Here is a 26,975-nt window from a genome sequence, read left to right on the forward strand (position 1 = left end):
ATTACGTTCCTCTATTTAGCCAAAAGGAAAAGGCTCAACAGAAGGAAATCTAATTCACTGTTCACCAAAATCTATTTCGATTTAGTACCCTGAAACAAATACAAACACAAATGTAGAATAATTGAACTTGAATACTATATTGTAAAGTACATCAGGACATGGTTTGAGTCTTTATTTTCCAGTCTACCCTCAGTATCTAGCATAATACCTGGTATAGACTTATGTTCTTAGTAAATACTTTTTACCACCTTAAAAGCATTTTAAAGATTATGTCATTTAAAAATTTTGCATTATAGATGACTAAATATAAGCCTGAAGAACTTCGATGACTTTTCCAATAATAAACCCTCAACAAGCACTAACATTTATTGTGTGCTTACTGTATGCTAGTCACAGTTCTAAGTACGGTAGGTACAGTATCTTAAGTCCTCACCCTAGAGTTATATGTGAATTACTATAGAGCCACATATAGAATCTGAATCAGAAGAGCAAACCAGTACTCTTCCAATTGAGTTTTTGCCACAGATCCAAATTAGATTTTGCCACTTCATATTTCTTTAGAGTGATTTATCCAGCAGTCCAAAAACACTTCTAATGTTTAAAGTCACTAAAAAATCTTCAAATACTGAGGTAGATTATGTATGCTTTTGGATGAAATGGTTTTTTTTTTTCTTCATTTTACCTGTATATGACATTATGGTCAAATGATATTAAATATATATATACACACCGATATGTATATGTACCACATACACAATAATATTTAAGATATCTGATCTAAAATATGTTTTCATTCTTATAATGAAGCTGATTAGACCTTTATAATTATTGGAAGAATTGGTATAATTTAAATTGCCTATGGAGATGTTTTGTAAAAAACTGAGAAGTTATGTAAGATACAACTCCTTGTGAATGCATGTACATCAGTGTTTCACAACCTTTTTTTCATTATTGTCTCCCTAAGGAGCCTTTTTCAATATTTTTTCCTACTCTCTTTACCCCATAAAATTTTAGTGCCACAGATGTATCATATATCTTTTATGTACCATATGTATATCTGTACATACCTGCTTTATACCTAAAAAGAGGAAATTTTTTGACCCCCCCATCAAGAACCAATTGCATCTGTTGAGAATGCATGATATAGAAGGATGATTCCATAACATTGTTCCCAATTCTGTTGTAAATGTCTTTTGCATTTTTTTATCCTATGCTTCTCATATAATAATTCATCTGTGAAAATTTTATCTTAATAAGTTTTTCAGACTTGTTTTGCATTCATTGGAGAAAAAGGTGTGACATGGGATGTGATTAAACTGCGGATAAACATGTATACAACACCGGTTTTACTTAGCGCCTTCCTGGGAATTTTAAATATTATTCTGATCCTTGCTATACTAAGGTAATTAGAAATGATAAAACTATTTTTGTAGATTGTGAAATTTAATGAGCTTTGTAATTGTTGGAAGATAATTATCCTTATGAAGTGTATTTGGTTTTTTATGTCTATAGTTTGTTTATATTTTTTGGTCAGGTAGTACTAAAGCATGTAATACCGGCAACCAAAAGACAACCTAATAAATGAGAACAGAAAAGGAAGGTCTTTGAAGATTCAAGGTTTGGTTTTTTTTTGTTTTGTTTTGTTTTGTTTTTGAGACAAGGTTTTACTCTGTCGCTCAGACTAGAGGGCAGTGGCACTATCTCGGCTCAATGCAGCCTCCATCTCCCAGATTCAAGGATTCTCATGCCTCAGCTTCCCGAGTAACTGGGGCTACAGTCGCGCACCACCACATCCAGCTAATTTTTGTACTTTTAGTAGAGACGGGGTTTCACCATGTTGGCCAGGCTGATCTCGAACTCCTGACCTCAAAGCGATCTGCCCACCTCAGCCTCCCAAAGTGCTGGGATTACAGGCATGAGCCATGTGAGGCTGTGCCCGGCCTGAAGGTTTGATCTTGATTTACTAACTACATGTTTCTAAGTAGGAGAAAGGCAAGGAAAATAACATTTTAAATAGATTAATGGATTTGTATCAGTCAAATATAAAAGTTACTAGTAATGTATATCTCTTTCATATATTTGAAAAATTTTTTAAAATTATGTTTTGTTTGTTTTTAGAGTGCTTTATTCAATAGTCTAAAAACATTTATTACTAATGTTTATAATCACTGTAAAACTTCAGATACTAAAGTAGATCATGTATGCTTTAGGATGAGTTGGATTTTTTTCATTTTACCTGTCTGTGAGAATTTCATAAGAATTGTAACTTCTGTCTTAAGTTTATTGGTTATATCTCATTGGTAACAGTTTTATTACTGAAAAACCAATAAAAGAAACTGTATTAGAATGTGAAAAAAAATACAATGCCAATAATAAATTTAAACAACTTCTCTATTAAGCATTTTATAGGTACAATGTTTGTGTTTTTCTTTTTAAGAGAACATCGTGTGGATGACTCAGGAAGACAGTGTAAAAATATTAATTTTGAAGAAGGTACTTTAAACCCATTTGGCTGAATTAATGTAACATTATCAAAGTGTTTCTGATGATTCTGTTTGTTTGGTATTTACTTCGATTTTGCTTCTAAGGACAACACAATGGGTGATTGGGGAAGATCTTAAAAGCTGGACGTGACCTAAATTGATATTTTTTAAAGAGGCATATCCATATTAGTTATTTGGTGGTCATGATTGACAAGGTTACAGACATTGTAAAAAAATCACTTTGTCTTATTTTCAGAGAGCCAGTATCCTAAAGCCTTTGAGATTTTTGCAATGATTTCCATATCTTTACTACCACATAAATATGTCTTTCTTTTTTTTTTTTTTTTTTTTTTTTTTTTTTTGAGATGGAGTATCGCTCTTGTCGCCTAGGCTGGAGTACAGTGGCGCCATCTCGGCTCACTGCAAGCTCCGCCTCCCGGGTTCACGCCATTCTCCTGGCTCAGCCTCCGGGTTAGCTGGGACTACAGGTGCCCGCCACCGTGCCCGGCTAATTTTTTGTATTTTTCAGTAGAGACGGGGTTTCACTATGTTAGCCAGGATGGTCTCGATCTCCTGACCTCGTGATCCACCGGCCTCGGCCTCCCAGAGTGCTGGGATTACAGGTGTGAGCCACCGCGCCCGGCCATGTCTTTCTATTTAAAGCAGTTCTTTATTCTTTTAAGCATGAGAACAGGTATGGTTTTGCCTTTTTATTTTTGTTGTTTTGGTATACTTTACAAATACGTATTTTCATCCTTTAGATCTTCTCTGATTCATGTAAGTCAGAGAACCCGGTAAGTAGCTATATTTTACCAAAAAAACTGTTATTTAGTACTAATTATATCCTCCTTGGGGAAAGAATGCAAGGACTGATCCTGGCCCTCAATAGTTCATAAAGTTGTGGAAAAGACATAGTATTATTTTACCAGGTACTTTCATAGCTCTATTCTTTAATTTTCACAAAAGAAATAGTGGAAGATAAAGTTAAATGTAGTAGGGTGGAGAGCAGAGTGGTGAGGAGCTATAGTAAGTTTTTGAACTAGGACAGTTTTGACATTGATCCCATGCAGAGGCTAATCCAGATTGGTTATATCTCACTGGTAATATCTCATTGGTAACAGTTTTATTACTGAAAAGCCAGTAAAAGAAACTATATCAGAATGTGAAAAAAATATGATGCCAGTAACAAATTTGAACAATTTCTCTATTAAGCTTTTCAAAGGTACAATATTTGTGTTTTTCTTTTTAAGAGAACATTGTGTGGATGACTCAGGAAGACAGTATAAAAGTATTAATTTTGACTAGGCCTGAAGTAGGGCGATGACTGAGAATGGAGAAGGGATAAGCAGGAGTTGTTGAAGGAGGAATTAAGATAGAGATTTGGATAGAGAATATTAAGGATTAGAGAGAGCCAACATTTCTGCCAGGTTTTGATTCTAGATCACCTGGAAGAATGAGAGAGAACAAGAATTTAGGAAGGGAGGTTGGATGAAAAGAGAAGATGATTTCAGTTTGGATCAAGCTGAATATGCTGTTACTCTAGAACAACTAAAAAATCCCAGAGGCATTTGTAATTTTGACAGTAAAAGTAAAAGCTAGAGATAAAAATTTGTGAGTCACCCAGTGAAAAAAACACTATGGCAGCAAAGAGGGAGTGAGAGAAAGGATGGGGTGATCATTCAAGTGTGGGAAAAGATTGTTGAATCTGAGGAATGAATATGTGAGAATATGTTTGAAAACTTTCAAAATAAAAAATAAGAATGAGAGGTGAAATGCCAACAGTGGGTATAAACTCCTTTATTCAAAGGTAAAAAATAGGATGCTAACCAAGGAGCTATCAGGTAAAGGGAAGGAGGAAGTTAAGAGGTGAGGTAGAGGTATGACAAAGGGAAGATATGTAAAAATCAGTATTTCAGAAGTTGGAAGGGGATAATGATACACATCAATCCTTCATTTACTTTCATGTGCTTAGAAATCACCTGGGAACCTTGTTAAGATGCAAATTCTGATTCGTTAGGCTTAGGGTGATACTAAATAGGGTTGCCAATAAAACATAGGATGTTGCTTCTCAGAATAGGGGAGTTAATAGAGAAATGTAAAAATATATAATTTATAAAATAAAAAATAAAACACAGAATGCCCAATTAAATTTGAATAATGTTTTAGTATAAATATGTCCCACCTGGTTAAATTTGGATTTCAATAAACAACAAATAATGTTTTTTGTTTGTTTGTTTGTTTTTTCTTTAGTAGAGACAGGATCTTGTCGTGTTGTCCAGGCTGGTCTTAAATTCCTGGACTCAGCCTCCCAAAGTGCTAGGATTACAGATGTGAGCCACTGCACCTGGCAACAGATAACTTTTAGTGTTAATACAATCCAGCTGGGTGTAGTGGCTCATGCCTGTAATCCCAGCACTTTGTGAGGCCAAACCAGGTGGATCACCTGAGGTCAGGAGTTCAAGACCAGCCTAGCCAACATGGTGAAACCTTGTCTCTACTAAAAATACAAATATTGGCTGGGTGTGGTGGCAGGTGCCTGTAATCCCAGCTACTGAGGAGACTGAGGCAGGAGAGTCGCTTGAACCTGATATTGAGCCAATATCATTCATACCATGTACTCCAGCCTGGGTAACAGAGTGAGACTCTGTCTCAAAAAAAAAAAAAAAAAAAGTATAAATACAATCCAAATACTTCATGGAACATTCTTATACTTAACTTTCAAATATGGCACAGAACATATTTATACTAATACTTATTGTTTATCTGAAATTTAAATTTAACTGGATCTCCTGTATCTTTATTTACTATATTGGCAACCCTAGTGAGATGCTGAGCATCTGCATTTATAACAAACTACCATGTGATGTGATGCTGCTGGTCTAGAAATCATAGATTGTGCTGCAAAGATTGAAAGCTATGCTGTCCAATATAGTAGCCATTAGCCACGTGTGGCTATGTAAATATAAGTTAAAGTAAATTTAATAAATTATTTTCTGTCATACTAGCCACATTTCAAGTGCTCAGTAATGGGTATATGTGGCTAGTGGCCACTGTATTAGCACAGATAAAGAACATTTCTATCATGTCACAGTTCTATTGGACAGCACTGTTCTAAAGTACAAATGGGAATGAGTTTAGAGGAGATGTAGTGTTTTCTTGTATGAGATTTCTAGTTACTTCAGAATAATTTTTATAAAATAAAATTTTTAAATTTCAATAAATGTTTGCATAAAATATGTCTGGTAAAAACTTCCATAATTGTTTTAATTTAAAGATATTCATTTAAAGAGGTTATTATGAGACAGGATTATAATTTCTAATTGCATAGAATTTGAGTCCATATACTAATGCAGTCTTTTAAGAAAATTTATAATTAGGATATCTAGTCAGTCCCCATAGTCTAGGATGCAACATTTCTGAGATTCCGCACTGAAACCAGCACTGAGTAGAGGCTACAGGAAACTAAGCACATATTATGAAGCAAACTCCAGTCTGACTTGGGGCAATATTGATACTGACTTGAAGGAGTAAAGACTGACTTCTAGGTGGTGATTAAGAATCAGAGAGGTCTATCCAAAATAATACAAGAGCCACAACCATCAGGGCCTACCCCTGGCACAGGATCTGGACAAAGGTGACCAGTTCTGTTTGTGTGATTATAAAGGAAGGTCATAAGGCTATGTTGAGTGTCCAAGGTGCTTAATTCCCTTTAAGTATAGCAGTCTATTTCCAAATCTACTTATTTTTGGAGGAGGAACTCCTCAAGAATCCTGAGATGGAAAGGCAGGCATTATTATGAAAAAAATCATAGAAACTTACTACATCTTAGGAAAGCCCTCCCCCCTCCACCAACAACTGACACTGCACACAATTTAAGATAGCATAAATAAACATATTGTAATATTTTATGTATTAATTCCTGGCTTAGGCTGGGCGCAGTGGCTCACGCCTGTAATCCCAGCACTTTGGGAGGCCGAGGCAGGCGGATCAAGAGGTCAAGAGATTGAGACCATCCTGGCCAACATGGTGAAACCCCGTCTCTACTAAAATTACAAAAATTAACTGGGCCTGGTGGCATGCACCTGTAGTCCCAGCTACTCGGGAGACTGAGGCAGGAGAATCGCTTGAACCCAGGAGATGGAGGTTGCATTGAGCAGAAATCACATCTCTGCACTTCAGCCTGGCAACAGAGCAAGACTCCGTCCCCCTGCCACCCCAAGAAAATATCTGGCTTATTTTGGTATTTATTGGTGTATTTATTCTGAATAAGTGGAAAAATTACAAAACAGCATGAATATGTATGAGTAGATTAATATGTCTGCATGATTCTCAGTTACATCAAGAATAGCTTAATGTGTATTAAACTTAAGACGTTCTTCAAGATGAGAAGTCAGTACACTTCTTTGTCCTCCTTGTTTATAAACCACCATCAAATCCTGATTATTTCTTTGCAGAAACATAAATGATAGGAGTTTTTTAAATGGTAATGAAAACATAAGGATCTTTATGAATACTAATTTCTATTTATTTATTTATTTATTGAGACAGAGTCTCTGTCACCCAGGCTGGAGTGCAGTGGCTCAATCTTGTCTCACTGCAACCTCAGCCTCCTGGTTCAAGCAATTCTCGTGCCTCAGCCTCTCAAGTGGCTGAGATTACAGGCGTGCGGCACCATGCCCAGCTAATTTTTTTTTGGTATTTTTAATAGAGATGGGGTTTTGCCATGTTGGCCAGGCTGGTCTCAAACTTCTGACCTCAAGTGATCCACCTGCACTGGCCTCCCATAGTGCTGGGTTTACAGGCATGAGCCACCGTTCCTGGCCATGAATACTAATTTCATGTAGCACTGAAATTCAAAATATATATGCATTGAAGTAAATCATAGAACTGGGAACTGATTTAATAAACCACTGGAGTTCTTCATGAAATTCTTGTAAGTCTAAGATTTAAGTAAGGTGGAAAAAAATCTGCAATTGAAATTTAAAGCAAATATATTTAATATGAGATCAGTATGTTATAGAGTTCTATAAATTACATTTTTGGATTGAGAGATACCAAGTACAAAATACATCTGAGTATTTCTTAAGATAACAGAATTGAAGTATATCTCTGGGGAAGAAAATTCACCTTGCTTTTAAATGCCATTTAAAAATTATTTCTGTCATATAAATTATCTTATTGTTGGCCATGCACAGTGGCTCACACGTGTAATCCCAACACTTTGGGAGGTCAAGGCAGGCGAACTGGCTGAGCTCAGGAGTTCGAGCCCAGACTGGGTAGCATGGTGAAACCTCATCTCTACAAAAAATATAAAAATTAGCTGGATGTGGTGGTACATGCCTATAGTCCCAGCTTCTTGGGTGGCTGAGGTAGTAGGATCACCTGAGCCTGGGGAGGTCAAGGCTGCAGTGAGCTGTGGTCATGCCTTGTCACTCTGGGTGACAGAGTGAGACCCCATCTCAAAAAATAAAAATAAATTATCTTATTATTAAACTACTTTGAATCCTAAAAAAATTTTAAAATATTTATAAATTTTGCTACAATATAATTTCTACATTATTTTAATGTCATAAGAAAAATTAGATGTATAGGTAATGTAATTTTTCTCCTATTTACCTACAGCAAGTACAGATGAAATTGAGGTTCCCCAAGGAAATATTGACCAAGTCGCTGTTGTGGCCATCAATGTTCTGTTTTTTGTGGCTCTATTTATCTTCGCCGTTTTTGAAACGTAAGTTTTATTCCATCTTTAAATCAGATTATGTTTTAACCTTTATTTCTTAATGCAGTGTTAATTAGGCATATCGAGGTTATTAAAAATCTTATGTAAGGCAAATTTTTCTTACCATGATGTAAAAAATGTATATACATTTTGTTGCTTTTAACTTGAAAGTAGTTAATTCTTTGTCCATAATCTTACTATCTTACTTTCTTATAAAAGAATCAGTTTCATAACTCTTTCCCTCTTTCATCTGAGTTTTATGATAAATACAGTTATAAAACTTTAGTGCCATGATTTAATTATCCTTAAACTCTATAATTTCCTACATATATATATATGTATATGATATAGAGTTCTATAAGTTACATTTTTGGATTGAGAGATACCAAGTACAAAATACATCTGAGTATTTCTTAAGATAACAGAATTGAAGTATATCTCTGGGGAAGAAAATTCACCTTGCTTTTAAATGCCATTTAAAAATTATTTCCGTCATATAAATTATCTTATTGTTGGCCATGCACAGTGGCTCACACGTGTAATCCCAACACTTTGGGAGGTCAAGGCAGGCGAACTGGCTGAGCTCAGGAGTTTGAGCCCAGACTGGGTAGCATGGTGAAACCTCATCTCTACAAAAAATATAAAAATTAGCTGGATATGGTGGTACATGCCTATAGTCCCAGCTTCTTGGGAGGCTGAGGCAGGAGGATCACCTAAGCCTGAGGAGGTCAAGGCTGCAGTGAGCTGTGGGTCAGCCCCCCAAGTAGCTGGGACTACAGGCATGCGCCACCATGCTCAGCTAATTCGTTTGTATTTTTTGTAGAGACAGGATTTCTCCATGTTGCCCAGGCTGATCTTGAACTCCTGGGCTCAAGTGATCTGCTCACCTTGGCCTCCCAAAGTGCTTGGATTACAGATGTGAACCACCGTGCCTGGCACTATCATGTTAGCTATTTTTAAGGTATGCAATTCAGTAGCATTAAGTGCATTCACAATGTCGTGCAACCATGACCGCTAACTATTTCCAGAACGTTTTCATCATCCTAAACAGAAGCTCCATACGCATTAAAGAATAACATACCAATTAAACAATATTAATTAAATTTCAGACTGGGTGCGGTGGCTCATGCCTGTAATCACAGCACTTTGGGAGGCTGAGGCAGGTGGATCACTTGAGATCAGGAGTTCAAGACCAGCCTGGCCAATATGGTGAAACCCTGTCTGTACTAAAAATACCAAAATTAGCTGGGTATGGTGGTGGGCACCTGTAGTCCCAGCTACTCAGGAGGCTGAGGCAGGAGAATTACTTGAACCCAGGAGATGGAGGTTGCAGTGAGCCGAGATCATGCCACTGCATTCCAGCCCAGGTGACAGAGTGAGACTCTGGTGTCTCAAAAATAATAATAAACAATAAATATAAATTGCATTTTGTAGTCAGTTACTAGAGATCGCATGTAGGGAGAGAAACTTGGCAAGGAAGGATATAGTCATGTAAAGGAAGAGACATTGAGAGGTAAAGAGAAAAATATATACATTCAAAAATCCAGTGTATTCTGATAACTTAATATAACATTATTGCATTGAAAGAGACCAATTTAATTAAAAATATAACCATGATTATTTAGTAATGTTAGAATGATAGGCATTATGATTGGTGTGGTTTGTTTCCTTTTCCTTTGTTTCAGACTTTCTGTAATATGGCTATATTAGTTATATAATTAAAATAAACATTAGAAAGTAAACTATGAGTAGGCAGACTTAGTAACTTAGGTATGTAACAACAACATGCTTAAAATGTGTTCAAACTTTTGCTTAAGTCTGTTGTCATTGTTAAAAGGCATGCAAATTCTTGAATGTGTAGCTGTCTTTTTTAAAACTTATACTTCACTTTAAGTATAACAGTTACTGTGATTTAAATAAGAATACTTTTTTTGGTTTTTCTTAGCATCATTGCTCCATTAACAATGGATATGTATGCCTGGACTCAAGAACAAGCTGTGTTGTATAATGGCATAATACTTGCTGCTCTTGGGGTTGAAGCAGTTGTTATTTTCGTAGGAGTTAAGTTACTTTCCAAAAAGTAAGTTAAGTATTTTTGGTTTTATGTCTGTTTTTTAAAAATAAAACAAAAAACAGAGCTAACAATGCAAATGGATGTACCAGGAAAATAATCTAAAGCTTTTTTTGGACACAGATTTACAATTTATTAAGAGATCATAATATTTTTATACCCTACAGCATTTCTTTGGTAAAACAAAATTTCTCACAAAGTGAGACTTATTTATCTTTTGTCTATTATGTTTTCCTGAAAGTATATTTCATAAACCATTGTTCTGTATTGTAATATATATTGTGCAACAAAAAAGATTCAGTGGTTAAGTTTGGAAAATTTTGGTTAAGATTACCAAACTTATTCTAGAACGTCTATCCACAGTATATATATTCTAAATCATCCATCATGGCAAATAAAATTTGTGACATTTCCCAGACCACACAACACTTTTTTTTTTGAGACAAGTCTCGTTCTGTTGCCGAGGCTGGAATGCAGTGGTGCAATCATGGCTTAGTGCAGCCTTGACCTGCTGGGCTCAAGTGATCCTCTCATCTCACCCTCCTGAATAGCTGGGACTACAGGCATGACCACCATACCTGGCTAATTTCTTTTATTTTTATTTTTTGTAGAGACAGTATCTCACTATGTTGCCCAGGCTAGTCTCATTCCTGGGCTCAAGCATTCCTCCTGCCTCAGTCTCCCAAAGTGTTGGGATTACAGGCATGAGCCACTGTGTCCAGCATAAGTGTTTTTTAATTGATACATGATAGATGTACATATGTTTGGGGTATGTGTGATACTTTGATACATTCATATAATGTATAAAGATCAAATCAAAATAATTAGGATACCATCACTTTAAATATTAACCTTTTCATTATGCTAGGAACATTTGAATTACTCTTTTCTAGCTTTTGACATGTACGCTAAATTATTGCCAACTATAGTCACCCTACTGAGCTGTTGAAAACTAGGTCTTCTTCTAACTGTATATTTGTACCCATTAACCAACTATTGTTTATTGCCTCCTTCCCACTATAATTCCTGGCTTCTGGTAACTACCAATCTAGTCTCTTTTCTTTCTTTTCTTTTTTTTTCTTTTTGTAAAAGATGGTGTCTCACTCTGTTGCCCAGGATGGAGTGGAGTGGTGTGATCATAGCTCATGGCAGCCTCAAACTCCTGGGCTGAAGCAATCCTCCTGTCTCAGCCTCCTGAGTAACTAGGACTATAGGCATGTGCCATAATGCCTAGCTAATTTTTTTTTTTTTAACTTTTTGTAGAGATAAGATCTTGCTGTGTTGCCTGGGCTCACCAATCTACTCTCTATCTTCATGAGATTCATTAAAATTTTTTTTTTTTTTTTTATGACGGAGTCTCGCTCTGTTGCCCAGGCTGGAGTGCAGTGGCGTGATCTCAGCTTACTGCAACCTCTACCTCCTGGGTTCCAGCAATTCTCCCGCCTCAGCCTCCCAAGTAGCTGGGACTACAGGCACATGCCATCACACCTGACAATTTTTTTATTTTTATTTTTAGTAGAGATGGGGTTTCACCACATTAGGATGGTCTCGATCTCCTGACCTCATGATCTGCCCGCCTCCGCCTTCCGAAGTGCTGGGATTACAGGCGTGAACCACCGCGCCCAACCTGAGAATCACTTTTTTAGCTCCCACATGAGTGAGAAAATGCGATAATTTGTCTTTCTGTGCTTGGCTTATTTCACTTAACATAATGACCATTAATTCCATCTATGTTACCCAAAATGATGGGATTTCATGGTTTTAATGGCTCAACAATATTCCCTTGTGTATATATACCACATTTATCCATTCATCCATTGATGGGCACTTAGGTTGGTTTCATATTTTGGCGACTGTGAATAGTGCTGAAATGAACATGGGAGTGAGTGCAGATGTGTCTTTGATATATTGATTTCCTTTCTTTTAGATATATACCTACTAATGGGATTGCTGGTTCATATGATAGTTCCATTTTAATTTTTTTTGAGGAACATCTGTACTGTTTTCCATAGTGGTTTTACTAATTTACATTCCCACCAACAGTATACAAGGGTTCCTGTTTCTCCACATCCTCGCCAGCATCCATCATTCCCTCTTTTTGATTAAAGCCATTTTAATTGGGTTGAGAGAATACCTAATTGTGGTTTTGATTTGCATATTTACATTTCCCTGATGATTAGTGATGTCAAACATTTTTTGTACACCTAGTGGCCTTTTGTATGTCTTATTTTGAGAATGTCTATTCACTGTTTAAAAGAATCATTTTGAGGGCCTGGTGCTCATGCCTGTAATCCCAGCATTTTGGAAGGCCAAGGCAGCTGGATCATTTGGGGTCAGGAGTTCGAGACCAGTCTGGCCAACATGGTGCAACCCCATTTTTACTAAAAATACAAAAATTTTTCTACTAAAAATACAGGGCATGGTGGCATGTTTCTACTAAAATAAAAAAAAAATTCTACTAAAAATAGAGGGTGTGGTGGCATGTGCCTGTAGTCCCAGCTACTCAGGAGGCTGAGGCAAGAGAATCGCTTCAGCCCAGGAGGTGGAGGTTGCAACAGTGAGCCGAGATCACACCACTGCCCTCCAGCCTGGGCAACAGAGTGAGACTTCATCTCAAAATAGATAAATAAATGCAAATAAATAAAAGAATAATTTTGGCCAGGTATAGTGGCTCACGTCTGCAACCCGAGCAATTTAGGAGGCTAAGACAGGAGGATCATTTCAGCCCAGGAGTTAGTTTGAGACCAGCCTGGGCAACATAGCGAGATCTTATCTCACTATGATATAATGAGATCCCTATTTCTTCACAGACACACACACACACACACACAATTAGCTGGGTGTGATGGAGTACTCCTGTAGTCCCAACTACTTGGGAGGTTGAGGTGAGAGGATTGCTTGAGCCCAGGAGTTTGAGGCTGTAGTGAACTGTGATTGTACCACTATACTCCAGTCTGGGTGACAGAGCAAGACCCATCTCTTAAAAAAAGAATCATTTTGTAAAAGTGTAACTGTAAGGAACATATTTTCAGGGAAATGCTTGTGTAAAATTAAGTTCAGTCATATAGTCTAAGGTGGAACATTAGCTGATGAATTTAGACAGTTCTATTTAAATATTCCTGAAATACAGATCCTCTTTAACTTGCAGTGGGGCTACATCCTGATAAACTGATCATCGCAAGTTGAAAATAGCACAAAGTTGAAAATACAGGCTGCGTGCAGTGGCTCACGCCTGCAATCCCAGCACTTTGGGAGGCCAAGGCGGGAAGGTCACTTGAGGTCAGAAGTTCGAGACCAGCCCAGCCAATGTGGTGAAACCCCATCTCAACTAAAATTACAAAAATTAGCCGCGTATGGTGGCAGGTGCCTGTAATCACAGCTACTCCGCAGGTGGAGGCACAAGAATCGCTTGAATCCGGGAGGCAGAGGTTGCAGTGAACCATTACATTCCAGCCTGGGTGACAAGAGTGAAAACTCCATCTCAAAAAAAGCAAAAAACAAAACAAAACAAAACATTTAATACACCTAACCTACGGAGCATTGTAGCTTAGCTTAGCTTAGCCTACCTTAAACACGCTCCAACACACATTAGTTTTCAGTTAGGTTAAATCATCTAACACAAAGCGTATTTTATAATAAAGTGTTGGATATCTCATGTAATTTGCCAAATACAGTATACTATAGATTACGGTATTAGATGTTTACCTTTGTGATCATGTGACTGACTGGGAGCTGTGGCTCTCTGCTGCTGTCCAGCATAATGAAACAGTATCATACCACAGATGGCTGGTCTGGAAAAATACCCAAATTCAAAATTTGAAGTGTGGTTTCTACTGAATGAGTATCACTTTCCCACTGTTGTAAAGCTGAACAATTATAAGTTGAATACTCATAAGTCAGAGACTGTATGTACTTTAATAAGTTTCTAAAATTAATCAACAAATGTTAAGTCAGTGTATCAGGTTCAGTGCTGTGGGGATTCTATGAGAATTCTTGTCCTTATGGAGCCAAGTAGAGGGATCAAGATATAAGATAGACATAGTTATATTCAAAGTTAATAGGAAGTACATTACATCTTGCTACAGAAGTAGAGCAGTGCGGCTGATATACATTCTTACAGAATGTCCAATACTATACTCTCAAAGCATGTGTATTCCAGTAGGGGGAAAGCCAATAAACACAAATGTGAAGTCAGTTAGTGATAAGTATTACAAAGAAGAAGAGAAGAGAAGAGAATAAGGAGTCAAGGGCAGGGCTGGAAAGTGGGGAGATGTTGTATTTGATAGACTGCTCAAGGAAGGTATATATGACGAAGTTACATTTAAGCTGAGACCTTAGTGAAGTCAGCAAAGAGCCATGCAGTGGCCTGGAACTCTCTTCCCCCAGAAGGCTGAGCTTTGTATGTTTAAGGAACAAGCAGAAAGCTGGTTTGACAAGAGCACAGTGAGGGAAAAGGCAAATGATAAATCAGGTTAGAAAGACGTGAAGCCTGTTGGTATTCTGAGGGTGGTGGAAGTCATCGGGTTTTTGTTAGTTGTTTGGTTGTTTGGTTTTTAATGCATGTATTTTGGAAGACTTTGGTTTTGTTTTTATGTTTTACTGTTATGCAGAATTTCCAACATACACCAAAGTCTAGAGAGCATCTCCAATATTCATTACCCAGCTTCAACAATTATAAGCACTTAGACAATCCTGTTCCATCTCTACCTCTAGCTATTCCACACTCTCTTTCCCCTGTACCTGGATTATTTTGAAGCTGATCCTAGGCATCAATTCATATCTTCCACAAATATTTCAGTATGTGTCTCCAAAGTTAATAATATTATCTCATCCAAAAAAATGATTTGTTAATATCATCACATATTCACGCAACATTCAGATTTTCTCCACTGTCTCAAGTGCTTTTTGGCTTTGTTTTATTGTATTTGTTTCTCAGTGTGTTCACTAGATTTAAGCTCTTAAGTTTACTAAGTCTCTTTTAATCAATAAGTTTCTTCTCCATCTCTGTCTTTTTTTCTCTTTTCTTCTTACAAATTGAATAAACCAGGATTTTTGTACTATAGTTTCCCACATTTTGGATCTTACTGTTTGCATCATTGGTGTTTTGAAGACATTTTCCTTTCTGCTATATTTCTTTTTCTTTTTTTAAAATTATACCTTTTTTTTTTTGAGATGGAGTTTCACTCTTGTTGCCCAGGCTAGAGTGCAATGGTGCGATCTTGGCTCACCACAACCTCCACCTCCACCAGGTTCAAGCCATTCCCCTGCCTCAGCTTCCTGAGTCCGAGTAGCTGGGATTACAGGCATGTGCCACCACACCCAGCTAATTTTTGTGTTTTTAGTAGAGACAGGGTTTCACCATGTTGGCTTGGATGGTCTCAACCTCCTGACCTCAGTTGATCCGTCCTCCTCGGCCTCCCAGAGTACTGGATTACAGGCATGAGCCACCACACTCAGCCTTTATTATACTTTGAGTTCTGAAATACATGTGCAGAATGTGCAGGTTTGTTACATAGGTATAAATGTACCATGGTGGTTTGCTGCACCCATCAATCCATCATCTACATTAGGTATTTCTCCTAATGCTATCCCTCCCCTATCCCCCACCCCCCAGCAGGCCCCCGTGTGTGATGTTCCCCTCCCTGTGTCCATGTGTTCTCATTGTTCAACTCCCACTTATGAGTGAGAAAATGTGGTGTTTGTTTTTCTGTTCCTGTGTTAGTTTGCTGAGAATGATGGTTTCCAGCTTCATCCATGTTCTGCAAAAGACATGAACTCGTCCTTTTTTATGGCTGCATAGTTTTCCATGGTATATATGTGCTACATTTTCTTTATCAGTCTGTCATTGATGGGCATTTGGGTTGCTTCCAAGTCTTTACTCTTGTGAATAGTGCTGCAATAAACATACATGTGCATGTGTCTTTATAGTAGAATGATTTATAATCCTTTGGGTATATACCCAGTAATGGGATTGCTGGGTCTAATGGTATTTCTGGTTCTAGATCCTTGAGGAATCACCACACTGTCTTCCACAATGGTTGAACTAATTTACACTCCCACCAACAGTATGAAAGTGTTCCTATTTCTCCACATCCTCTCCAGCATCTGTCTCCTGACTTTTTAATGATTGCCACTCTAACTGGTGTAAGATGGTATCTCATTGTGATTTTGGTATGCATTTCTCTAATGACCAGTGATTATGAGCTTTTTTTCATACGTTTGTTGGCTGCATAAATGTCTTCTTTTGAGAAGTGTCTGTTCATATCCTTTGCCCACTTTTTGATGGGGTTGTTTTTTTCTTGTAAATTTGTTTAAGTTCCTTGTAGATTCTAGATATTAGCTCTTTGTCAGATGGATAGATTGCAAAATTTTTCTCCCATTCTGTAGGTTGCTTGTTCACTCTGATGATAGTTTATTTTGCTGTGCAGAAGCTCTTTAGTTTAATTAATTAGATCCCGTTTATCAATTTTGGTTTTTGTTGCCATTGCTTTTGGTGTTTTAGTCATGAAGTCTTTGCCCATGCCTATGTCCTGAATGGTATTGCCTAGGTTTTCTTCTAGAGTTTTTATGGTTTTAGGTCTTATGTTTAAGTCTTTGATCCATCTTGAGTTAACTTTTGCATAAGGTATAAAAAAGGGGCCCAGTTTCAGTTTTCTGCATATGGCTAGCCAGTTTTCCCAACACCATTTATTAAATAGGGAATCCTTTCCCTGTTGCTTGTTTTTTCAGGTTTGTCAAAGATCAGATGCTTGTAGACATGTGGTGTTATGTCTGAGGCCTCTGTTCTGTTCCATTGGTCCATATATCTGTTTTGATACAAGAACCATGCTGTTTTGGTTACTGTAGCCTTGTAGTGTAGTTTGAAGTCCGGTATTGTGATAACTCCAGCTTTGTTCTTTTTGCTTAGGATTCTCTTGGCTATATGGGCTCTGTTTTGGTTCCATATGAAATTTAAAGTAGTTTTTTTCTAATTCTGTGAAGAAAGTCAATGGTAGCTTGATGGGGATAGCATTGAATCTATACATTACTTTGGACAGTGTGGCCATTTTCACAATATTGATTCTTCCTATCCATGAGCATGGAATGTTTTTCCATTTGTTTGTGTCCTCTCTTATGTCCTTGAGCAGTGGTTTGTAGTTCTCCTTGAAGAGGTTCTTCACATCCCTTGTAAGTTGGATTCCTAGGTATTTTATTCTCTTTGTAGCAATTGTGAATGGCAATTCACTCTTGATTTGACTCTCTGTTTGTCTATTATTGGTGTATAGGAATGCTTGTGATTTTTGCACATTGATTTTGTATCCTGAGACTTTGCTGAAGTTGCTTGTCAGCTTAAGGAGATTTTGGGCACCACTTATCCCACAGAAATACAAACTAAATACTATAAACACCTCTAGGCAAATAAACTAGAAAATCTAGAAGACATGGATAAATTCCTGGACACATACACCCTCCCAAGACTAAACCAGGAAGAAGTCGAATCCCTGAAATCAACCAATAACAAGTTCTGATGTTGAGGCAGTAATTAATAGCCTACCAACCAAAAAAAGCCCAGGACCAGATGAATTCACAGCCGAATTCTACCAGAGGAACAAAGAGGAGCTGGTACCATTCCTTCTGAAACTACGCCAAACAATAGAAAAAGAGCGCCTCCTCCCTAACTCATTTTATGAAGCCAGCATCATCCTGATACCAAAACCTGGCAGAGACACAACAAAAAAAGAAAATTTAAGGCCAATATCCCTGATGAACATCGATGCGAAAATCCTCGATAAAATACTGGCAAACCGAGGCCAGGCACGGTGGCTCACGCCTGTAATCCCAGCACTTTGGGAGACCAAGATGGGTGGATCACAAGGTCAGGAGATCGAGACCATCCTTGCTAACACAGTGAAACCCCATCTCTACTAAAAATACAAAAAAATTAGCCAGGCGTGGTGGTGGGCACCTGTAGTCCCAGCTACTCGGGAGGCTGAGGCAGGAAAATGGCGTGAACCCAGGAGGCGGAGCTTGCAGTGAGCCAAGGTCACAGCACTGCCCGCCAGCCTGGGACTCCGTCTCAAAATAATAATAATAATAATAATAAAATAAAAATAAATAAATAAAAATAAAAAAAATAAAATACTGGCAAACCAAATCCAGCAGCACATCAAAAAGCTTATCCACCACGATCAAATCTGCTTCATCCCTGGGATGCAAGGCTGGTTCAACACACACAAATCAGTAAATGTAATCCATCTCATAAACAGAACCAATGACAAAAACCACATGATTATCTCAATAGATGCAGAAAAGGCCTTTGATATAATTCAATACCCTTCATGCTAAAAAACACTCAATAAACTGATATTGATGGAACGTATCTCAAAATAATAAGAGCTATTTATGACAAACCCACAGCCAGTATCATACTGGATAAAGTAAAACTGGAAGCATTCCCTTCCCTCTCTCATCTCTCCTATTCAACATAGTATTGGAAGTTCTAACCAGGGCAATCAGGCAAGAGAAAGAAATAAAGGATATTCAATTAGGAAATGAAGTTAGATTGTCTCTGTTTGCAGATGACATGATTGCTGTATTTCTTAAAAACTAGTACTTGCATCTAGAAGCTTGATGAAATTTGGGTTCAATTTTTTGGCAAGAATACTTTATAGGTGGGGATATGTGCTTATATCAGAAGAAATATAATGTTTATCTCTTCTTGACATGTAAGTAGCCATTGATTATTCCATAGATCCATTAATTCATTAATGGATCATTGCAAAATTCTGGTATTTTAATTCTATCATTCCTTTATTTATTTGCTAGAATACTTACCATAAAGAGAATCTTTATCTCACCAACTATTTGGTTAACCTGAGCTACAGTTGTATAGGAAAAGCAGGATAAAGGCTTGATTATTTTATTTTATTTATTTATTTTTTTTTTTGAGACGGAGTCTCACTCTGTCGCCCAGGCTGGAGTGCAGTGGCCGGATCTCCGCTCACTGCAAGCTCCGCCTCCCGGGTTCACGCCATTCTCCTGCCTCAGCCTCCCGAGTAGCTGGGACTACAGGCGCCTGCCACCTCGCCCAGCTAGTTTTTTTGTATTTAATAGAGACGGGGTTTCACCGTGTTAGCCAGGATGGTCTCGATCTCCTGACCTCGTGATCCGCCCGTCTCGGCCTCCCAAAGTGCTGGGATTACAGGCTTGAGCCACCGCGCCCGGCCGGCTTGATTATTTTATAAACTGGTTTTTAAAATAATGAGTTGTTTCCCTAACATCCTCAGAAACTGACCAAAGAGTACTGTATTTTAATATACTATGAATTCATAGATTATAACACTTTTTTTTTTTTTTTTAGAGACAGGGTCTTGCTCTGTCATCCAGTCTGGAGTGCAGTGGTGCCATCACAGCTCACTGTAGGCTTGACCTCCTGGGCTCAAGTAATCCTCCTGCCTCAACCTCCTGAGTAGCTAGAACTACAGGCACCAGATACCACTCCCGGCTAATTTTTTAAATTTTGCGTAGAGATGGGGTCTTGCTATGTTGCCCAGGCTGGTTTTGAACTTCTGGCATCAAACAGTCCTCCCGCTTTGGCCTCCCAAAGTGCTGGGGTTATAGGCGTGAGCCACTATACCAGGCTACAGATGATAATACTTTTGTGTGTTTCAATCCATTGCCATTATTATTCTGTTTTAGTACTCACAGTGTCACATTTTTGGCCAGCTTCTTCAAATTGGCTGAGTCAAAAAGACTTATACGACCGAGTAGTAACTGATAACTTCTGTGCTTTTTGCTGTGAAAGATCTGAGCTCTTCTACTTTTTGTGTCCCAGACCTTAAGTCAGCCATTTTTCAGAGGAGTCCTGGTTATTTTTAGTGGAAAATTATATTTAGCATTCTTTTTAATGGATATATCATTGAAAGTACAAAGTACAAGATATTATTTTTAGTTTTTAAAATTATGAAAGTAATGAAGCTATGTTATAATGTTTCATTTTAAAATTACAGAGTTTCTGTTCTTTAACAGGATTGGCGAGCGTGCTATTCTACTGGGAGGACTCATCGTTGTATGGGTTGGCTTCTTTATCTTGTTACCTTGGGGAAATCAGTTTCCCAAAATACAGTGGGAAGGTATAGCCATACATAATTCTATAATGTTAGCCTCTGTTATTTATCTAAAATCAACAAGTAATGCACTGCAATGATTTTGTTTTTACAGATTTGCACAATAATTCAATCCCTAATACCACATTTGGGGAAATTATTATTGGTCTTTGGAAGTCTCCAATGGAAGATGACAATGAAAGACCAACTGGTTGCTCAATTGAACAAGCCTGGTGCCTCTACACCCCGGTGATCCATCTGGCCCAGTTCCTTACATCAGTTGTGCTAATTGGAGTAGGCTATCCAGTCTGCAACCTTATGTCCTATACTCTATATTCAAAAGTTCTAGGACCAAAACCTCAGGTAAGCCAGGTAGCCTGACATTGCAATTATAGAAAATATACTTGTAAGCACTCACATTTTTTGCTGCCATTCTCTATTTTTACACAGACTGATTTGAGGGATTTTTATCATATTTAGCATTTAAATTTTTTAAAAATCCCACAACTTCTATAAAGTGTTTGCAAGATTTATATGTTGAAATTTACAAACAGTACCCTAAGCTATAACTCAAAGATGTTTTGAACTCAGAGATTAGGGAGCTCAAAATCATTTTCATAGGAAAAAAATAATCTGAGGTGTAATTTTTTTTTTTTTTTTGAGGTGTAAATTTCTAAAACTCATTCTTAAACTAGGCTAGAGTTAGGCAACCAAAATTGATAACCAGATTTGAACCTAGGCTTAATTTCATCTAGCCCCAGGCAATTACTAAGAGATTAAAAACACGATAGTCTTAAAAGTTTACAGCAGCTATGTATATTTTATAATTTTTAAATAAATTTTCCATGTTTTTATAGAAAATTAGCAACAATGTAGAAGGAAAATGAAAAATTTCAATGAGACAGTTGCTACCAACATTTTGGCAAAATTACATTTCTACTTCCAGTCTTTTATCTATACTTATATGTGTACATGCATTTACCACAAAAATAGGATTTTAAAAATAGTATCATGGATACTGTTTTGTAATCTGCTTTAAAAAAATAATAATGCATTGTGACTATGCTCCCATACCATTTAATTTTCTCTTAGAGAATTATTTTTAATGTAAACATTATATTCCATTTTATGTATGTACCATCGTGTATTTGCAATCATTTTCCTATTATTATACATTTAGATTATTTCCAGGTTTTGCTTCTGACTCTTTTTTAAATTTTTTTGAGACAGTCTTTCTCTGTCGCCCAGGCTGGAGTGCAGTGGTGCGATCTCGGCCCACTACAACCTCTGCTTCCTGGGCTCAAACAATTCTTGTGCCTCAGCCTCCCGAGTAACTGGGACCACAGGTGTGCACCGTGGGGCCTGGCTAATTTTTGTATTTTTGTACCGATGGGGTTTCACCATGTTGGCCAGGCTGGTCTCAAACTCCTGAGCTCAAGCGATCCTCCCGCCTTGACCTCCCAAAGTGCTGGGTTTACAGGTACGAGCCACCGTGCCTGCTCACTTGTAACTCTTTTTAATAATAGTCATTTAAATGGCCACAAAATAAAAATATTATTTTCCTCTTTAAAAATTAAATAGCGGCCGGGCACCATGGCTCACGCCTGTAATCCTAGCACTTTGGGAGGCCAAGGTGGGCGGATCACAAGGTCAGGAGATCGAGACCATTCTGGCTAACATGATGAAACCCCGTCTCTACTAAAAATAGAAAAAGTTAGCCAGGCGTGGTGGTGCCTGCCTGTAGTCCCAGCTACTTGAGAGGCTGAGACAGGAGAATGGCATAAACCCGGGAGGTGGAGCTTGCAGTGAGCAGAGACCGCGCCACTGCACTCCAGCCTGGGCAACGGAGCGAGACTCCGTCTCAAAAAATAAATAAATAAATAGCTTTACGTTTTCAGAGCAGAAATTAGTGTTTCTCTATTGAAATAAGGCAAAGAGGAGAAAAAATGAATACCCCTGTTTTCAAGTTATAAGGAGTAGATACAACATTTCAGTAATAATTTCTGGGTTTGTTTTTAACCTAATAGATTATATTTTTAATTTTTCAAAATTAAGAATAAAAGCTTGTTAATTACCAAAGCAATATATAATGGTTGTGACAAAATTCAAATAATTTAGAAATGTATTTAACAGAAAATGGAGGCTCCCCTTAGCTTCACCTCACCAAAGTCAACCACTGTTAACTTAATTTGTATGCTTTAAGACATTTTTCTATCCATATCCAAACATATCCACATTTGTACCTTTTTTTAGAAAAAGGGAGAAATGGACTATATCACATGGATATATACTTGTTTCTGCTTCTTGATAGGTTTTTTTTTTTTTTACTTAATATGTTATAGCTTTCTTTCCATGTCAGTGTATACAGATGTTTTCAGAAGATTTTACTGTCTCTATATAAGGCTTTATTCTTGTAAATAGCTGCTTATTAGTACCATAAGACAGGGCAAGGAAAAATTTTAAAAATATAAGTAGCTGCTTAGCATTCCAGTTATTAAGTATACCATAGTTTATTCACTTAATCTACTAGTGACATTTAGGTTGTTTCCAATTTGAGGCTATTAAAAGCAATGCTGCCCTGAACATTCTTGGGCAGTTTATGTGGATTATGGTTTTGGATACAGAAGTTGTAGGAGTGGCATTGTGGTAGAGTGTAAAATGGCACAGTGGAGTCAGCCAAATATGGCTTCAAACTTCTTGAACAAGTTACTTAAACTTTCTGAGTTTCAGTTTCTACCTTTGTTAAACGGGGATAACACCTGTCATCGAAACTTATGAACATTACAAATGATGTATGTAAAGCACCTACCTCAGTGACTGGCATGTAGCAGTTACAAAATAAGTGTTAGCTTTAAAAGGTATTTCAATGAATTTTATTATTCCCAGGGCTTCAGCAGACATTAAGTTTTCCCTTTACACTCCTTTTATTTTTCTTAATCTGACTTGATATCAAATGCTATATTTATAGGAGGCATTTTATGTTTAATTTAAAAGTAAAAGATGGAGAAAGCGATTGTTAGTTTGCTGTAGTTTGGTAATACCATTTCTTTGCTTTTAAATAACTAAACCCCAATATCAATCTGCTTGTCCCCCATTTCACCCCAACAGGGTGTATACATGGGCTGGTTAACAGCATCTGGAAGTGGAGCCCGGATTCTTGGGCCTATGTTCATCAGCCAAGTGTATGCTCACTGGGGACCACGATGGGCATTCAGCCTGATGTGTGGAATAGTAGTGCTCACCATCACACTCCTGGGAGTGGTTTACAGAAGACTCATTGCTCTTTCTGTAAGGTATGGGAGGATTCAGGAATAAACTAGCTAAGACTGTGATGGAAACTACTTGCTGTGTGGCACTTCCTGGCTAAAGCTCTTCTAGACAATTGTGATGAGCCAGTCTCCAAGAATCAGACTACAGATATTGCAGATTTTGAAGAACAAGAACATATGTTGAATAACAGAGAGAATTCTACATGTGATTGTGAATAGTAGGTTATATAAAAACATACTAGATCATAATTTCCTTATCTCAGAATGAAAATTATTCTTATAACACCTTTTTGTGGTTGCATGAACTAATGAGTGACGGACAACGATGTATAAATGTGAAGTTGTATTCTTAATACCAACTGCAGAAGTGTCATTAAAATGATATACAGTGGAACCAGAAAGAGGGTTCTGTTAAGAATTAGCTATAGCAGAATAAAATTATAGAATCTAAAAAACTCAAGTAGAGGTATTTTTATTCAGACACCTACTTTTTATTTATAAAAAAATATATTTTCTATTATCAAGTTCCCTTATGAAATAAAAATTATAACACTTATATTTTCCATTTAGCATGCCTAACATCCTACCTTGCCTTCTATGAGTCTTCTAATACTGCACCTATGCCTTATTTTAGTTCAGGGTTTCAGTAAGTAACCCCTACATTCATAAATGAGGATGAATAATGCTAATATTTGAGCAATACAGAGGATTAAGAGATCAAGATACTTCACTGCCTATTAGCCTAATAGGGTTACCTACTTTCTTTCAAATGCCAATAATTCACATTAGAAACATAATCCAGATATGTGTTATTGTATATATATACAAAACAGTACAGTAAATGGTTTATTAAAATTATTGCTATTTTTCTACCCCCTTAAACTGGAGAAAAACATTTAATTAGTAAAACATTAATTAATTTACTTCAATTTTTCCCATCTCTCAGTAGTGGTGGGGAGGAACACAACATTTTTCAATCTATGTCTGCATAGTTGTTTAGAGCTGCAGAATTTTAGTTGGATTTTTAATTTGGATGGTCCCTGACAGCCCCAACCTAGTCAGGCTAATAAGTATTTGAGGCAAAATGGCTTTAATCTAACAATTTACTGAGTTTACCTGAAGTTGGCTAAATAACACTGTATGTTTAACTTCTCCCTCTACATAAGTTGAATGCTGATAAAAGGAACTAGTAGAGAACTGTGTATATGGATAAGCAGTGTTACAGAAAATGCAGAAATATTTCTAAACACTTTTCCAAATGTTTTCTACTTTAAGTTAGAAATATTTTCAAATCTGAGAATAAACACTATAATCTGCACTTTATAGACTGGGTGCAGTGTCTCACGCCTGTAATCCCAGCACTTTGGAAGGCCAAGGCAGGAGGATTGCTTGAGGCCAGGAGTTCAAGACCAGCTTGGGAAACAAAGTGAGACCCTGTCTCTACAAAAAATAAAATAAAAACAAAAATTTAAAAATGTATAATCTGCACTTTATGCTAAACTTGCTGTGCTCTTACACTCAATTTTTTCAGCTCTAATAAAGGGCTTAATTTGATAGAATTATTCTACGATTAAATTTTGAAGACTGTTCACGCTCCTCTTCCACCCATAGCAAGACTGCTTCCATAGATTTCTCAGAACTGTAGCCAGGTTTCTGGCTATTTGGTCAAGTCTGGGATCCCTCTTACCTATTATTCTGCAGCTGCTTTCTCTGTCTTACATTTTTTGGGCCACTTCTAATCTTAAAGAGTAAACTCCACCGTTGGTTTGCATAGTGTGCATGACAGAAATAACAAGAATAATGGTAGTGATGAAAATGATAAGAGCAAAATTTGCAGAGTGCTTTCCACATTCCAGGTAATGTGTAACATATAATTTAATTCTTACAGCAGTCTTATGGAGTAAAAATACTATTATGATTCCCATTTTATAGAGGAAAGAATGGAGGCACAGAAAAGTTACTTGTCTTTGTAACAGTCTATCCTTAAAGTCCACAGTCTTAACCACTGTATTTTTCATAGTGAGGAAAATAGCCCAGAAAGTTACAGTTTCAATTAGTTACTAATTGTAGGATAACTTAACCATATCAGTGACTCCTATTAGCAGAAATATTTGGGCAACATAAGCTCAGTGACTGGAGCTTTTGTCGTAGCATAATAGCCTGTTTCCAGCAAAAACAGAAGTTTCCCAGCTTTCAAAGGTTTATAATATTGATTAATATTTAGATAAACTTAACCTTGCATAAATGACTGTTACTTTCCTTTTTATTGAGAGCATTTTCTTTGGAGCATTTTCTTCTTTGGAGGTTTATACCTTGCTCATCTTGGCACAAAAGAAGGCGAAAGGAAGTAACACGGGATTGAGAAAAGAGCAAGGAGGTAAAGTTTGAGGGAAAAAATCACTCTGTTGATGTCTTCTTGAGTAGGCCAAGTTGAGTATAAAGAGAAAATGACAACAGGAGATTTTAAGGTATGATACATTGTTAAGAGTAGTACATATTTAGGAAGAGAAAATATGTTTTTGAAAACATAAATTTAAACTTGAAAGGATGATTTTCATATTTTGAAGGGATTTATAACTTCACGAAGCATCTCTATTCTATCTTGTTCAGCTTTACATTTAAAAATAAACTCTTCTGGTTCATATAAAACTTATCTCTTACATAAAGTGAAACTGTTAATTTTTTGTTTTGACAAGGATAAATTGCTTGTCTGCATCTGTTTAAGAATAGGTTAACTTATTTTGAGAAGAAATTCTGGGCACCATTTTTGACTATTGAAGACTTATTTGTAATTTAATATTTACTTTACATTGTGAATGTCCATTTTCTAATAAACAAGATTATTTTGCATATGTACCTTAAGCTTTAAAACTGTATTTAGTCGTGCTTTCCATACATATTTAAGGAAGTACCCCCTATGTGCGAATTACCATGTCATTTGGGGGATTGTGCAGTAAACAAAACACACGGAGCTCCAACCTTCATGAGGCTTATGTACCAGCAAGAAAGTCAGATATTCACAAGATGATTTCACAGATGATTATGATTGAGGGAAGGGTGATGAGAGAGAAGCATAGAGAGCTATGAGGGTGAATATGATTAACAGGGAACCTGACCTGAACAGGAGAGTCAGGCATGTTTCTCCGGGAATAAATGATTAGCTAAGACCTGGTGGAAGAGAACAATTTGGATTGGTGAAGAGTGGGACAGGTAGTTTTCAGGCAGAATGCAGTGTGTACAAAGCCCTGGAGGTGGGAAGATCTTGGAGCTTTCACAGAACTAAAAATAGGTCCAAGGTGGGTGGACTATAGTGGTTGAGAAGAAGCCTAATATTAGCTGAGTCTA

General features: G+C 37.1%; 1 protein-coding gene across 6 annotated transcripts in view; it reads left to right on the forward strand.

Annotated features, from left to right (window-relative positions):
• MFSD8 (major facilitator superfamily domain containing 8) overlaps positions 1 to 26,486 on the forward strand; it is a 55,742-nt gene extending 29,256 nt beyond the window's left edge. For 3 of the 6 annotated variants that reach the window (XM_031664276.1, XM_031664274.1, XM_031664275.1), the window contains exons 6-12: positions 1,258 to 1,402; positions 2,438 to 2,493; positions 8,106 to 8,214; positions 10,151 to 10,285; positions 20,285 to 20,388; positions 20,477 to 20,724; positions 23,470 to 26,486. In XM_031664276.1, coding sequence (XP_031520136.1) covers positions 1,258 to 1,402; positions 2,438 to 2,493; positions 8,106 to 8,214; positions 10,151 to 10,285; positions 20,285 to 20,388; positions 20,477 to 20,724; positions 23,470 to 23,676 — 1,004 coding nt within the window. In that variant the 3' untranslated portion in view covers positions 23,677 to 26,486. Of the gene's footprint in view, positions 1 to 1,257; positions 1,403 to 2,437; positions 2,494 to 8,105; positions 8,215 to 10,150; positions 10,286 to 20,284; positions 20,389 to 20,476; positions 20,779 to 23,469 lie in introns of those variants that run through there. The other 3 variants (XR_004182687.1, XM_031664277.1, XM_031664278.1) reach the window with 3 other exon arrangements.
• Positions 26,487 to 26,975: the final 489 nt, after the last annotated feature.

This window comes from Papio anubis, chromosome 3 (genome assembly GCF_008728515.1).
Source record: "Papio anubis isolate 15944 chromosome 3, Panubis1.0, whole genome shotgun sequence".
Lineage (NCBI taxonomy): Eukaryota > Metazoa > Chordata > Mammalia > Primates > Cercopithecidae > Papio > Papio anubis.